The sequence below is a fragment of the Elephas maximus genome, chromosome 5 (genome assembly GCF_024166365.1).
Source record: "Elephas maximus indicus isolate mEleMax1 chromosome 5, mEleMax1 primary haplotype, whole genome shotgun sequence".
NCBI classification, from domain to species: Eukaryota; Metazoa; Chordata; class Mammalia; order Proboscidea; family Elephantidae; genus Elephas; species Elephas maximus.
The window spans coordinates 117413116-117427420 of record NC_064823.1 but is presented as its reverse complement, the minus strand read 5'-3'; the positions used below and the strand labels follow the sequence as shown (position 1 = coordinate 117427420).

General features: G+C 40.9%; 1 protein-coding gene across 1 annotated transcript in view; it reads left to right on the top strand.

The window, feature by feature from the left end:
* The window catches only part of GRXCR1 (glutaredoxin and cysteine rich domain containing 1), a 146804-nt gene that overhangs the window by 63302 nt on the left and 69197 nt on the right, over positions 1 to 14305 (top strand). Inside the window, exon 2 of the mRNA XM_049887108.1 lies at positions 10947 to 11189. Within this exon, the coding sequence (XP_049743065.1) occupies positions 10947 to 11189 (243 nt within the window). The remainder of the gene's footprint in view (positions 1 to 10946; positions 11190 to 14305) is intronic.

The following is a 14305-nucleotide window of genomic DNA, read 5'->3' as shown; positions in this document are numbered from 1 at the left end:
ATTCAGCTTCTGGCTTTTTGTGGACATTTCAAACATTTTCATTTTTCTTTTCCTTTTAGAGTAAGGCTAAGTACCCCCTCATTTAGCCATGCTTTCTGTCTGGTTTTCACAGCAATCTCTAAGGATTACTTGACAACTGTAGGCACAGCTGATTGTCAGGTAAGAGGTAGAAATGAATAACAAAAGAGAGATGAGGCAGCCTAGATTTATAATAACAGGCAAGTCCTCCTCCTTTAATGCCCTTGCTTTTTCAATACTCTTTCCATTTCCTAAGTAGCAACTTGGAACTTGGAGAAAAGTACTACTCATAAATGATTGTGTCAAGGGTCTTAGAAGAACAATGTGTTTCATGCCTACGTTTGTAGAATTACCTTCAACTGGTGTTTATACAGCAAGCTGATAAGAACAATGATGAAGATCTAGATGGGTGAGCAAAAGTTTGAGTGTGTTCTTGACATTGCCATCTATTTGCTCAGGTTGGACCAGATGATCTCCAGGTTCCTTTTCTGCTTACCGTTGTGTAACTTGAAGTCCTTTTGTTCATGTAGCTATTATTCCAGTACCTTAGAATCTGTCTATCTGTGGTAGTCTGAATACTGGCACCTCAAAGATGTCCATGTCCAAATTTTCTGAAAGCTGTGAGTTTCTTACCTTGCCCGGCAACAGAAACTTTGAGGATGTGATTGAGTTAAGGATCTCAAGATGGTCAGCTTATCCTGGGTTAGCTGGGTGGCCACACTATAGTTACAAGAGTCTTGGTCAGAGTCAGAGAGTAAATGCAATGACAGAAGTGGAGATTGGAGTGATGGAGGAAGGGGCCATGAGCTAAGGAATGCAGGTAGGCTCTAGATGTTGGAAAAGGCAGAAAAACAAATCTCCCCGCTCCACCCCAAGCCTCTGGGTAGAGCATGGCCCTGCTGACATATTAATTTTGGCCCAGGGAAACCTATTTAGGACTTCTGATCTCCAGAGCTGTACGATAATAAATTTGTGTTGTTTTAAGTCACTGAATTCATGGTAATTTTTTACAGCACCAACAGGAAACTAATACATTATGCACCTAAAAATCTTTCTATATATTTATGAATCTTTAGAATTCATAAATCCTGTCTCTCTCTGTCTTAGTCATCTAGTGCTGCTATAACAGAAATACCACAAGTGGATGGCTTTAACAAAGAGATATTGATTTCCTCACAGTAAAGTAGGCTAAAAGTCCAAATTCAGGGTGTCAGCTCCAGGGAAAGCCTTTCTCTTTTTGTTGGCCTTCTCATCAATCTTCCCCCAGAGCAGGAGCTTCTCTGCACAGGGACCCTGGGTACAAAGGACAAGCTCTGCTCCTGGCACTGCTTTCTTGGTAGTACGAGGACTACCCCCCCCCCCATCTCTCTGCTCACTTCTTTCTTTTATACCTCAAGAGATTGCCACAAAACACAATCCAGTCTTGTAGGTTGAGTCCCGCCTCACTAATACGACTGCCACCCATCGCCCTCATTAACATCATAGAGACAGGATTTACAACATATATGAAAATCACACAATACTGGGAATCATGGCCCAGACAAATTGATACACGCATTTTTGGGGGGACATAATTCAATTCATGACACTATCCCTTTAGCTTCTTCTTCTCTATCATATGAGGTGCGGTTTATATAAATAGGTTCATACAGAGTCAGTACATGACTCATGGCTAAAAGGGTTATATAAATATTTGAGTTCTATGATTTACTGGAATAAATCCTAGCTCCATCATTTGCTAGTTGTCTGACTTCATTTGTCACATACTCCTCTGTGTCTCAGTTTCTTCAGCTGTAAAGTTAAGGTATTGATAGTACCTACTTTATAGGATTAAAGGACTTCTAAAACATGTGAATCAGCTTCATGTGCCAACCGCCCAACTTCCCATAAATGCTCTCCAGCAGTTACTTCTCTTGGCTGCAGTGACAGAATCTGGAGAATAGCATATTTAGGTGAGATCATGACATCAGCATAGTCCTCCTGAGGAGGAGACCAGTATGGGGATTTGCCTGAGGCTGGGTCCAATTTCTAGACTTCTGAGTTTTCACTGGCTTTATTGCTCTCAGTTCTCAGTCCATCCTGAGAATTCCACAGAGACTGAGATCACTTCTTGTTGTCACACTGAAATTTATGAAAGTATCAAGCAAGGATGAGATGCAAGTATTTCAAGTCCTGTAAAAATAGTAGATTCTTATACGCAAATCTACTAGAATGGATTAATTACATTTAGCTAATTATTCAGACATTTTCTTTGATGCAGAGAATCAAGGATAATTTTGATCTTTTATTGTTTAATATTACATATATTATTAATCACACATGTATAACACACACACACACACACACACACACACACAACCTCTTGCTGTGGAGTTGATTCCGACTCATAGTGACCCTATAGGACAGAGTAGAACTGTCCCATAGGGTTTCCAAAGCTGTAAATCTTTACAGGAGCAGAATGCCACATCTTTCTCCTGCAGAGCAGTTGGTGGGTTCAAACGACTGACCTTTAGCTTGGCAGCTGATTGCTTTACCTCTGTGCCACCAGTGCTCCTTTATATAGATACATACATATATATGTATATGCATATATGTATGCATGTGTATATTATATATATAGATATAGATAGGTATACACACACATAGAGAAAGAGAGCACATGCCCTGGTGGCGCAATGGTTAAGCGCTCAGCTACTAACCAATAGGTCAGTGGTTCGAATCTACCAGCTGCTCCATGGGAAAAAAGAGCTGGCAACCTGCTTCTGTAAAGATTACAGCCTAGGAAACTCTATGTGGGCAGTTCTACTTTGTCATACAGGGTCACTATGACTTGATGCCACACATGCACATATGTTGTGTGCTGTCATATATGTATATATATGTGTGTGTGTGTGTGTATATATATATATAAAACAGTGGAAGAGAGTACACCTTTCCTTTCAAGAAAGAACACCAGGGTGTTATGAAAATGGTCAAGGTGAGGACTACCTAAGCACTTACTCTGATGCTAATGTTTGACATTATAGCCCCTTTTTCTTCTGGCTTTGCAACTTGGATCTTTCAAAGGACAGGAGGAAAAATACTTTTTCTAAATGTCTCCATTTGCAGGCTGTTCCTGATTCACTTGCCGCCTGGCTTTAATCTGCTGTAAACGCATTACTTTGGGGGTTGGATGCCCCTGAATATGGTGATTTTGACAATTACCTCTGTATCAATTTGTCTGCAGATATGAGCAAAATCTCAAATACGTGTGTGATGATTTCTTTAGAAGGCAAAGTATTCATATTAGAAGAATGATACCTCTGTTTGGTAGTAAAGTGGTTGCAGGAAGAGATATCTGCATTAGATCCTACTCCCTAGGATGCGTGACTTTGGGTGCTGAGATAGCTGGCATGTTTATAAAGTTTTATAATTACAATGTGCTTTAGATGCACTTTACATTTGATCCTACAAGTCCCACTTGGGCTAAATTATAGCTATTCCCATACTAGAGACCAGAGAAACTAAGACTCAGAGAAGTTATTTGCTGAGGTCAAACAGCCATGAAGTGCCAAAGCCACAGCTCAAGATGAGTCTTCTTTCCACTGCAACGTGTTGCTTCCCAAAGAAATGTTTCATTCAGATAATTAAACCGTGTGGCTCTTAGCCTCCTCACATATGAAGTGTATGCACATGGACACACTAGTCTAGGTGAGACTCCACAAACTCGAATCTAAAGGGGCAGTGCAGACAACGTTAATGAATGAAACAGTCTTGGCGTAATGGAATGATATAAAATGTGGCATCGAGAGATGTACATCATTTAAAGCTGCTGCAAAGCTCCAGTTATTGTCTCCATGCAGGAATGCAACAAGGCTAGTGTTGTCATAGTCTCTGCTTTGTAAAGAGAGGACAAAAATCTATATTTTCTTGTGAAACCTCCTTGTGCTTGATTGATGCTGAGTCAGCAGGTCTGCTACCTCCTTTTAAGATCTCCATGGCCGGGTTGTAGGGCACTTCCATTTCCATTAGCGTAGATGTGCTGCAGAAGCAGCATCTGTGGTTGTTAGTTGCCCTCAAGTTTGCCACCAACTTACGGTGACCCCATATAATAGAACAAAATGCTGTACGGTCCTGTGCAGGCCTTTCTTCCTAGTCTGTCCTAGTCTGTAATTTCCGCTGAAGCCTCTTCAGCGTCATAGCAACACACAAGCCTCCAGACAGACGGGTGGTGGCTGTGCATGTGTCGCATTAGCTGGGAGTCAAACCTGGGTCTTCTGCATGGAAGGGGAGAATTCTAGCACTAAATCGCCACAGCCCCCATGTTTGAGTCTTAGGAAAACAGCAAACACTCTCTACAGAAATCCTTGCATGCAGAGATTACATCCATGCATTTCTTTCCTGTTGCATAGGTGGCACCTGAATTTGAAAAAGGAGGGATTTTTATGACCAGTCATATGTTTGCTTGATTCTAACTTGTTTTCACTCTTAGAATTGGTCATGTACCCCAACCAAATATGAGTGACAATTTTACTCATCAAGCCTTTTTTTTTTTTATGGTTGTATAATTTTAAAGTTAAACTTTGACATTCAAATATATGAGGTTGATGATGCCTGTGGATTTTGACTTTTTGGTTACAGTGATAATGGTGGTGGTATTAGTGTTGGTGTTGTGTGTGTCAATAACATATAATAATGATATTGATTTGATTAAAAAAAATACCGTTATTGAGTGTTTATTATGCCTCAGGCTCTATGCTAAGGATTTTTCCATTCATTAAATCGCCTAATCCTCACAAATCTCCATGAAGTAGGTATTAGTGTTCCACTTGGCAAAGGAGAAAGCAGATGCTAAAAGAGATCCAAGATTATCCAGTTTCTAAGAAGCAAATTTTTTTTTTTTAAGAAGCAGAGTCAAGTTAAGTTCTAATTAAATGCATGAAAAGCAGGTCAGAAGGTACTTAATAAGCACATAATATGCACCAGATTGCGTTCTGGGTTCTTAGCTCTAGTGAGCAAAAGTAAGTCCCAGGTTCATTGGGGTTGTATTTTACTCGTGAGGACAGACAATAAACCAATAAACCTACACAATACAATGTCAGTACTAGGTACTCTAAAGAAAATAACTGGGGAAGAGGATAGAGCTATTTTCCACAGGGTAATCAGGGGAGTCTGCCTGAGGAGGTGTCTCAGGCTGGGTTCTCTAGAGAAGCAAAACCAGTAAAGCATATACATTATATATACATACAGAGAGAGAAAGAGAGATTTATATCAAGGAAATGGCTCATGTGGTTGTAGAGGCTGGAAAGTCCCAAGTCCATGGGTCAGGCTGGGGGCTTCCTCCTGACACATGTAGCTGCAGGGCTGAGGATACCCAGATCTGCTGGTAAGCTGCTAGCTCATGTGCCAAGAACCAGAGGTTAGCTGCAGGATCCAGAGCGAGTAAAAGCCAGAGAGCTTTGCCAGAAAGTCCGCATGTATCAGATGCAGGCCACATATCCAAGGAAACTCCCTTTCAACTGATTGGCTGTTCACAGCAGATCTCGTCATGGAGGAGATTACATTATATCAGATCTCATTATGGAGGTGATTACATCATTATATAGCTACCAAAGTACATCGTTAACTGCCTAGCCACTGAGAATCATGACCCAGCCAAGTTGACACACAACCTTAACCAGAGATTAGAACAAAGTGGAGGAGTGAGCAAGGGAGATTTCTGCGGCATTCCTGTGACAGTCCCTCCACAGTACATTTCACCACTCAGTCCTAGTACAAAGAGCCCTGGTGGCTAAGTGGTAAAGTGTCTGCTAACAGAAATTTCAGCAGTCAAACCCACCAGCTGTTGTGCAGGAGAAAGATGTGGCAGTCTGCTTCCTTAAAGACTACAGCCTTGGAAACCCTATGGGAGCAGTTCTACTCTGTTCTAGAGGCTTGCTATGAGTTGGAGGTGACTCAACAACAACAGGTAGTCCTAGGACAGTATGGCCCATTGGTTAGCTGTATCTAAGAGGGATTTGTAGCATTTTCCTGTGGAAAGAGCAAGAACTGAGGAGCTGACCCAGGTTCAAATTCTAGTTCTTTCCCTCCTGATTTATCTGGACACAATAAATTTATTTCTAAAGCTTAGTTATCCTCATCTGTAATCTGGATAACAATTCTTATCTCCTAGGGTTTAATGAAAATTGCACATGTAAAGTCCCCTTTGCAGCCCCCAGAACATCATACAAATTTGCAGTGATTGTGTGATAAATGTTTTATAATAAACTTTATGATTTGTGTCTTATGGGGGGCGGCATGAGAAGTTCCCCTGGGTGTTTTGTGGTCAGAGTAGAGGAGAGACAACGTGGCATAGAAAATCACTATCCACCTTTACAGATGAGTAGGGAGTGTAGTTAGAATGGAAACAGGGCCAGTAAATAAGCTGAGAGAAAACCCAGGTAATGGTAAAGTGGGTTTTAAAATCACTTTAAGTACAAGAATAAGAATTCAAGAGGTGATTTGAGAGCAAGGGTGCCAGGGGTTTATTTATTTATTTAAATTAAAAAATTACTTATTTATTTAAATTTAAAAATTATAACTCATAGCATGCAGAAAACTACAGGGGTTGGGGCAATTCTACCCTGTCCTATAGGGTAACTATGAGTTGGAATCGACTCAACAACAATGGTCTATGGAGAGGGAGAGAGAATGATATATGTAAAATTTCCTGCTTTTTACAAAGGCCCACAGCCTTGCTTCCACAGTCATGCCTCTGCTATTTAAAATTATGGTACCTGGAGTCAGGTTGGCCCAATGCCTGATAATCAAGAAATCTGGGTCTAGTCCAAGTTTGCCTTCTGACTTGCTGTATGAGCTAATCACTTCACTTCTTTGCCTTCAGATAGAGGAGAAAAAGATCTCTCCACCTTGTACATCTCACAGGAATTCTTTAAGACTAAAAAAAAAAAAAAAAAGAAAACTTGTTTTATGGCCCTTGGGTGATGTAACTTACTGTCGAGTGTGAGAGCATGATTTAGTGAAGACACAAGCCTCTTTAAATCACAGTCATTATCTCACGGGCAATGAGTCAGATCTATAGCAACTTGTGGTTTGGCAACAGCTTTATTGTGGGGAAGGGGTAGCAAAAGGATAGTGAGTGGTTCAGTGGTTTGGCTTGCTTCTGTGGTAAGCAAAGAGACTTGAGATTGGTGCTCACCTGGGTTCCAGTTTTTTAACTCAGCTGAAATTTAACTCTGTCACCTTGTCTAGGGCACTTATCCTCTCTGAGCCTAGGTTTTTAGATCCATAAAATAAAACAGGAATACCTTATAAATTGTGAGGATTAAGTAAATGTAAATTTCTATAGCATTCTGTGTCAATTTATGTATTATAGTCGGAATCCACTCGATGGCACTGGGTTTGGTTTGGTTAGTTTGGGGGCAAAATAAAACAAGTTTATTTTATTTTCAATTTTTGCTTAAAGCTTGAGGACTGGCATAGTCTGGAGGGTCCTAGGTTCTTGTTGATTTGGGGGCATATACTACGGCACTGGGTTTGGGACAAAGCTAGAAGGTTTATTTCAGGAGGTCTTTTCAAAACAGTACTGGACTGGATAGGCAAAGGGTCAATGGAAATGACTCACTGGATTTCCTTCAGCCTGAGGTGTTGAGCCTCTTCTATGAGATGCTCTATGGGGGAGGTGTGGGAGCTAATTCTTGGTCTGAATTCCAGGGGCAGTTGCAATGGGTGTGGGATGGTCCAGAATTGTTCCAAGATGACCAGGTGATCAAATAATTTACTGTTTTACTGTGGCTATTGCTGGACAGGAGCCCTGGTGGCAAAGGGGTTAAGAGCTCAATCTGCTAACCAAAAGGTGGACAATTTGAATCCACCAGCTGCTACTTGGAAACCCTACGGGGCAGTTCTACTCTGTTCTATAGGGTTGCTATGAGTTAGAATTGCCCCAAAGGCACACAACAACAACAACAACAACATTGCAGGAAAAGATACAGACTGAGAACATTTCATTCCCCTTAGTCTCATTTAAGGTCCCTGGGTGGCACAAATGATTTGTGCTTGATTACTAACCTAAAGGTTGGCAGTTCAAACCTACCCACTCAGCTGTGCTGCAGAAGAAAAGCCTGGCAATCTGCTTCCATAAAGATTAAAGCCAAGAAAACACTCTGGAGCACAGTTCTACTCTGTAACATGTGGGGTCACCACGAGTTGGAATCAACTTGATGGCAACTTTTTGTTTGTTTAGTCTCCTTTATAGCAACTTCTGTCTTTCCCTTTCCGACATGTCATTGTTTGCTGCAGGTTACCGTGAATCTTCAGGGTATCCCTAAGATTCATTTTTTTAATCAGCAGGAAGGAAGTAACGGCTTGCCTTTATTACCATCTAGGTCAGCTCTCTCTGAACAAGCAGGCTGCAAATCCCAATGGCTTCTCAGAGCTGTCTTGAATCCTTCCATCCTTCATTATGCTATTCCCATGGTAACCCTCAGGAAGAGAGCTGAGGGACAGTTAACCATAGAGAGACTATTTTTAGATCTGGCCAGATGCTTTGATATGTCTGTTTCGAGGGAAAAAAAATCTTAAGCACATGTAGAAGACTTCTTTTTTTTCCAAAGAAAATACGATTTTAAAATTCATATAATAAAATTGAAAATGACCTTGAGAAATCATCTGACAGAGATCTGCATTTAGGAGGATATGCTTTTAAACCATACCAATAATTGCGTGTTAAAATATTCTTAAAAAGGTTTTACTTAATAGCCTATTCTAATGTATCACCATATTTCATACCACAGAATTACCCCACGTTCAGTCTCAGTCCCCAGACTAGGGTACTTGGAAATGAGGCTGAGTCTGATAGCTCAAGTTACGGACTACACAACCCTGGGGGCACCATTCAATTAGACTGTGTTGCAAATGGCACTCCCTAGGTCTGTGCAGTGACATTTTGTGCAACCATATGCATTGATCCTGCCCCACTTACCTTTTTGAAATGTAAACCTGATTCTGTGCCACCCCTCTACCCTCCTTAAAAGCCTTCAGAGATTTCCTATTCTCTTATTTTAAAGGCCCCTTAGGTTAAATTAGAAGTTTTCCTATACAAACTTAGGTTTTGAACTTCTATTTAAGATAATCATTTCTGATGACACTGGTGTCAATATGCCTGCAAACAAGCAATTGTCTGGAGCTGTGTAATGTTTTTCCTTTTTAGACCACACTCTCCCAGTCTCTTCTACTCCTGGCCTGACTCAGCATTTATCATAGCTTGACCTTTCCAGGCCTCGGGGTTTTCAACTTAAGTTCTAAACTTTATACCAGGAAAAAAAAAAAAAATTCTCTCTCGGTGAAGTGGAGGTCATTGTATTTTCATTTTCAAGACTTGGGTCTTTCTACTACTTTCTCCACACTTTTATTTCCACAAAGTGGTCTGATTTCATTGAATATAAAATAATGGAACTTATTACATTACTTCCACTACCTTTCTGTCATTTTGTCGTACTATGGTGGCTTGAGCGTTGCTATGAGCTGGAAGCTACGTCACTGTTTGTTCAAATACCAGTAGGACCACCCATGGTATACAAGTTTCAGGGTAGCTTCCAGACTAAGACAGTCTAAGAAGAGAGGTGATCTAGTCCTGAAAATTAGCCAGTGAAAACCTTATGGGTCACAACAGAACATTGTCTGATACAGTCCTGGAAAATGAGCCCCCCAGTTGGAAGGAACTGAAAATACACAGTGGACTCAAGCATGCCAACAGTCATGAAGATGGCACAGAACCAGGCAATGTTTAGTTCTGCTGTGCATGGAGTCTCTTGAGTCAGAGTCAATTTAACAGGAACTAAAAATAACAACGACAGTAGTATATTACTTTCTGGTTCTAGTGCTTAGCCTCTGGGAATGGTTTCTAATCAAAGATTTGCCTTTGCAAAAGTTTGGAAGTCTTGTGGTTGTGTGTTAACGACTGTAGCCATGTGCAGACTCACGTAGCTCTTGATCACATGGTGTAGTTGTATTCTGTTCAGTGTCCTTCAGGTAAGAACGTGATATGGAAGAAGAGGCGCTTTCCTGATGATGTCAGCGCCTACCTGATCTGGTCCTTTAGTGCAGTCCAGCAGTGCTGGGCAGAGTTTCTCATGAAGGTAGCCACTGATTTCTGATTTAGCAGGAGAGGTGAGAAAGGATTCTCATGCAGGGAAGACAGGCTTTGTCTTCGTTTTCAGAGTGGCTTGCCTCTGTTGTAGTTTTATCTCTTTCCTTGTTTCCTTCTTATGTTTGGTTTTCATCCACCACCCGCTTTTGTGTTTATTGTTTGCTGTGTGCTCCCTCTGGGCCACTCCATCTTGGATTCCTTGTGGCAGAGCTTTCTCACTGCCTGCTGGACCCCTGTCACTCAACAGAGCACGTAAACTTATGCTGCTTAAGTCTCAGAACAATCCTATAAGTCTGTTATTGCTAGGAAACTGGGGCTCAAAATACTATAAAGTTTGGTAAATAGATAAGTAATTAGAATTTTCAGCTAGCTAAATGCTAACCATGAACATTCAGTGGAATACTTTGTTTTTAGTCTGAGCCAAATATAGTAATAGGACAATGCCCATAAAATATAAGAAAAATAACTTAACTGTTCAATTTTCAGCACATGGCATCTTATGTGAGACGTTATCAATTTTAAGATGTACCGTTATTTGATATGCTACTGAGACAGGAACAAAAAATACTATCAGCTAAGTTACATCATTTAAATTACATGGATTGTTATCCTCATGCCAATTACAGATGTTCTAATGTAAAAAGGCGTGTTTTAGAATCAACAAATACAGAATTCATTCCCCTTTTGCTGCATGACTTTAATGTAAAAGACACTCGCTGAAATTTGTTAATTGTCTTAAAGTAGTAGGATGTAAGAGGGTAAACGCAAACATATTTATTCCACAATGTTTTCCCTTCAGCAACCATCCACTGAGCTAGAATTTGACCGCGTCGTGATTTATACCACTTGCCTTCGCGTGGTACGGACAACATTTGAGAGATGTGAACTGGTTAGAAAGATCTTCCAAAATCATCGAGTGAAATTTGAAGAGAAAAACATAGCTTTGAATGGTGACTATGGAAAAGAGTTAGATGAACGATGCCGACGGGTTTCTGAAGCTCCATCCCTCCCTGTCGTGTTCATCGATGGCAATTACCTTGGGGTAAGTACTTTGCTAAGGAAAATCTGCTGCTTTTTCATTGAATTCAACCACTGTTGATAGAAATCAATAAGCCAATGAAAAGGTAATCTGCGACATAACCAGGTAACTTTCTATTTTTTGGAGCTCAAACCAAAGGGATTGAACCACTTATTTCTATTCCGAACAATGTGCTGCAAAGGTGCTCACCCCCACAGAAGCACGGTGAAAGTCAGCATGAAATTGCTTTTTGAATATGAATGCACCATTTTTTAAATTTTCTATTGATTTTAGCATTTTGAAGCTTCCCTTGTGGGATAAAAACTGTTTTTTTGGTTTTTTTAGTGAAAACCCCAAAACCCACTGCTATTGAGTCGATTCTGACTCATAGCAACCCTATAGGGCAGAGTAGAACTGCCTCATAGAATTTCCAAGGAGCACCTGGTGGATTTGAACTGCTAACCTTTTGATTAGCAGCTGAGCTCTTAACCACTGTGCCACCAGGCTTCTATAAGATATATATTTGTAAATTCTCTTACACTCCACTATTCAACATTCAGTTTCCTACCTAATGAGCCTAAAATGACAGTCCTGAAATGACATCAGTAAGAAATTAGGGCCTGGAGCCAGAATTTTATCTGCTTGCTGTTTAAAACTATTTTTGATCTTGGTAATGCTGCAGTATGAGACCCAAATTTCAGGCTTACAGTAAGCAGAGAGAACTCCCAGGGCAGCAACAAAATATATCAGCCTCATTTCTCTTTGAATAATACTGCTAGCATAAATAACCCCCACTGATTTTTTTAGTTTGATTTATGAACATACTCAATCCAGTAAGAAGCCCGAAGAGAGAACCTTGGAGAGTGCTCTTTGGAAAGGGTGACAGCAAGGCGCCAACAGGCACCAGCAGTTAAGGGGGTAGGCTGATTGCATGATCAATTACCACAGAACAAAGAGGGACTGTCACTCAGCAGATACTTGAATTTTGGTTTTGTTTAGCATCAGGTATTAACCTTCAGCTTTCAGGAGAGGTTTGAAAATTTCAGAGCAAGAGATACCCTTGGATTGTTACAGACAACCTGTATTCTGCTATCCTGCCTAGAGCCACGGCTGTTAGAGGCAGCCTGTCATCTCACGGAAAGATAAATGCAGAGAAGCCATGATTCAATTGAGGTGATGCTATGCAATCTCACTCATAATCAGAGATGGTCACAGATCAAATTCTCAAGTAGAGGGATTTTTATCTGAGGTAATAAACCTCTTTTCAGTATATTTCAACATATACCCCCAGGTCCTAGAAAACTACAACAGTGGCAGTAATAATAATGATAACAAGTAATAATAGTAGTTATGATATAAGGCTATGGGTAGAACAGTGTTGCCCAAAAAAATATGTTGAAGTTCTAACCTCTGGAAACTATGAATACGACCTTGTTTAGAAATAGGGTCTTTGAAGATGTTATCTGGTAACATGAGACCATATCAGAGCAGGGTGGTCCTAATCCAATCTGAGTGGCATTCTTATAAAAGAGAAGAGACACAGAGAGACAGGCTGAGTGGAGGCAGAGAGGAGACAGAGAGAGGGGAGACAGCTACGTGATGTGAGAGTTATGCTGCAAGCCAAGGAATGTCCAAAACCCACTGCTGTCGAGTTGATTCTGACTCATAGTGACCCTACAGGACAGAGTAGAACTGCCCCATAGAGTTTCCAAGGAGCACCTAGTGAACTCGAACTGCTGACCTCTTGGTTAGCAAGCATAGCTCTTAACCATTATGCTACAAGTGTTTCCAAGGAATGTCTGGGGTTACCAAAAAAGTTACCAGAAGAAATGATCTTGCCTTAGAGTCTTCAGAGAGAACAAGACCCTTTGGACACTCTGAATTTGGACTACTAGCTTCCAGAAATGAGAGACAATGCATTTCTGTTCTTATAAGGCACCCACGTAGTGGAGCTTTGTGATAGCAGCCCTATGAGCCTAATACAGATTTATCATTTTAATAATTATGTATTGCACCCTTAACTTTATATGTATCATTTCATTTAATCCTTAGGGTAGCTTTAGAAAATGGCTCTCTTGTACGACATAGCGGAGTAAGGTAGCTTTGCTTCAGATTCCTGGTACTTCCCACGCAGTCCTGGGCAATTTATAAATCACTCTGTTCCTAGGTTTTCTCATCTGTAAAATGGGAATAATAATAGAGCTTATCTCATAGACTGTGAGAATTTTATATGTATCAGTATCTGGAACAAAGTATGTTTTCAATAAATATTAACAATTGTTTTCCCTGTTTTGCAAGTGAGAACGTTAATTGTCTTGTTCAGTGTCACATAGCTGGTCAAGTGGCAGAGCCAGGATCCAAACTCATGTCTGAATGACAACCCAAACCCTTGATTTTTAGCACATCATCTTTTTTTTTTCTTCTAGTTCTTTTTTTTTAAATAATTTTATTGAGCTTTAAGTGATCGTTTACAAATCAAGTCAGTCACATATAAGCTTATATACACCTTACTCCATACTCCCACTTACTCTCCCCCTAATAAGTCAGCCTGCTCCCTCCTTCAAGTCTCTCCTTTCATGACCATTTTGCCAGTTTCTAACCCTCTCTACCCTGCTATCTCCCCTCCAGACAGGAGATGCCAACACAGTCTCAAGTGTCCACCTGATACAAGTAGCTCACTCTTCGTCGGCATCTCTCTCCAACCCATTGTCCAGACCCTTCCATGTCTGATGAGTTGTCTTCGGGAATGGTTCCTGTCCTGGGCCAACAGAAGGTTTGGGGACCATGACTGCCGGGATTCCTCTAGTCTCAGTCACATCATTAAGTCTGGTCTTTTATGAGAATTTGGGGTGTGCATCCCACTGATCTCCTGCTCCCTCAGGGGTTCTCTGTTGTGCTCCCTGTCAGGGCAGTCATCGGTTGTGGCCGGGCACTATCTAGTTCTTCTGGTCTCAGGATGATGTAAGTCTCTGGTTCATGTGGCCCTTTCTGTCTCTTGGGCTCATAGCTATCATGTGACCTTGGTGTTCTTCATTCTCCTTTGATCCAGGTGGGTTGAGACCAACTGATGCATCTTAGATGGCCGCTTGTTAGCATTTAAGACCCCAGAGGCCACATTTCAAAGTGGGATGCAGAATGTT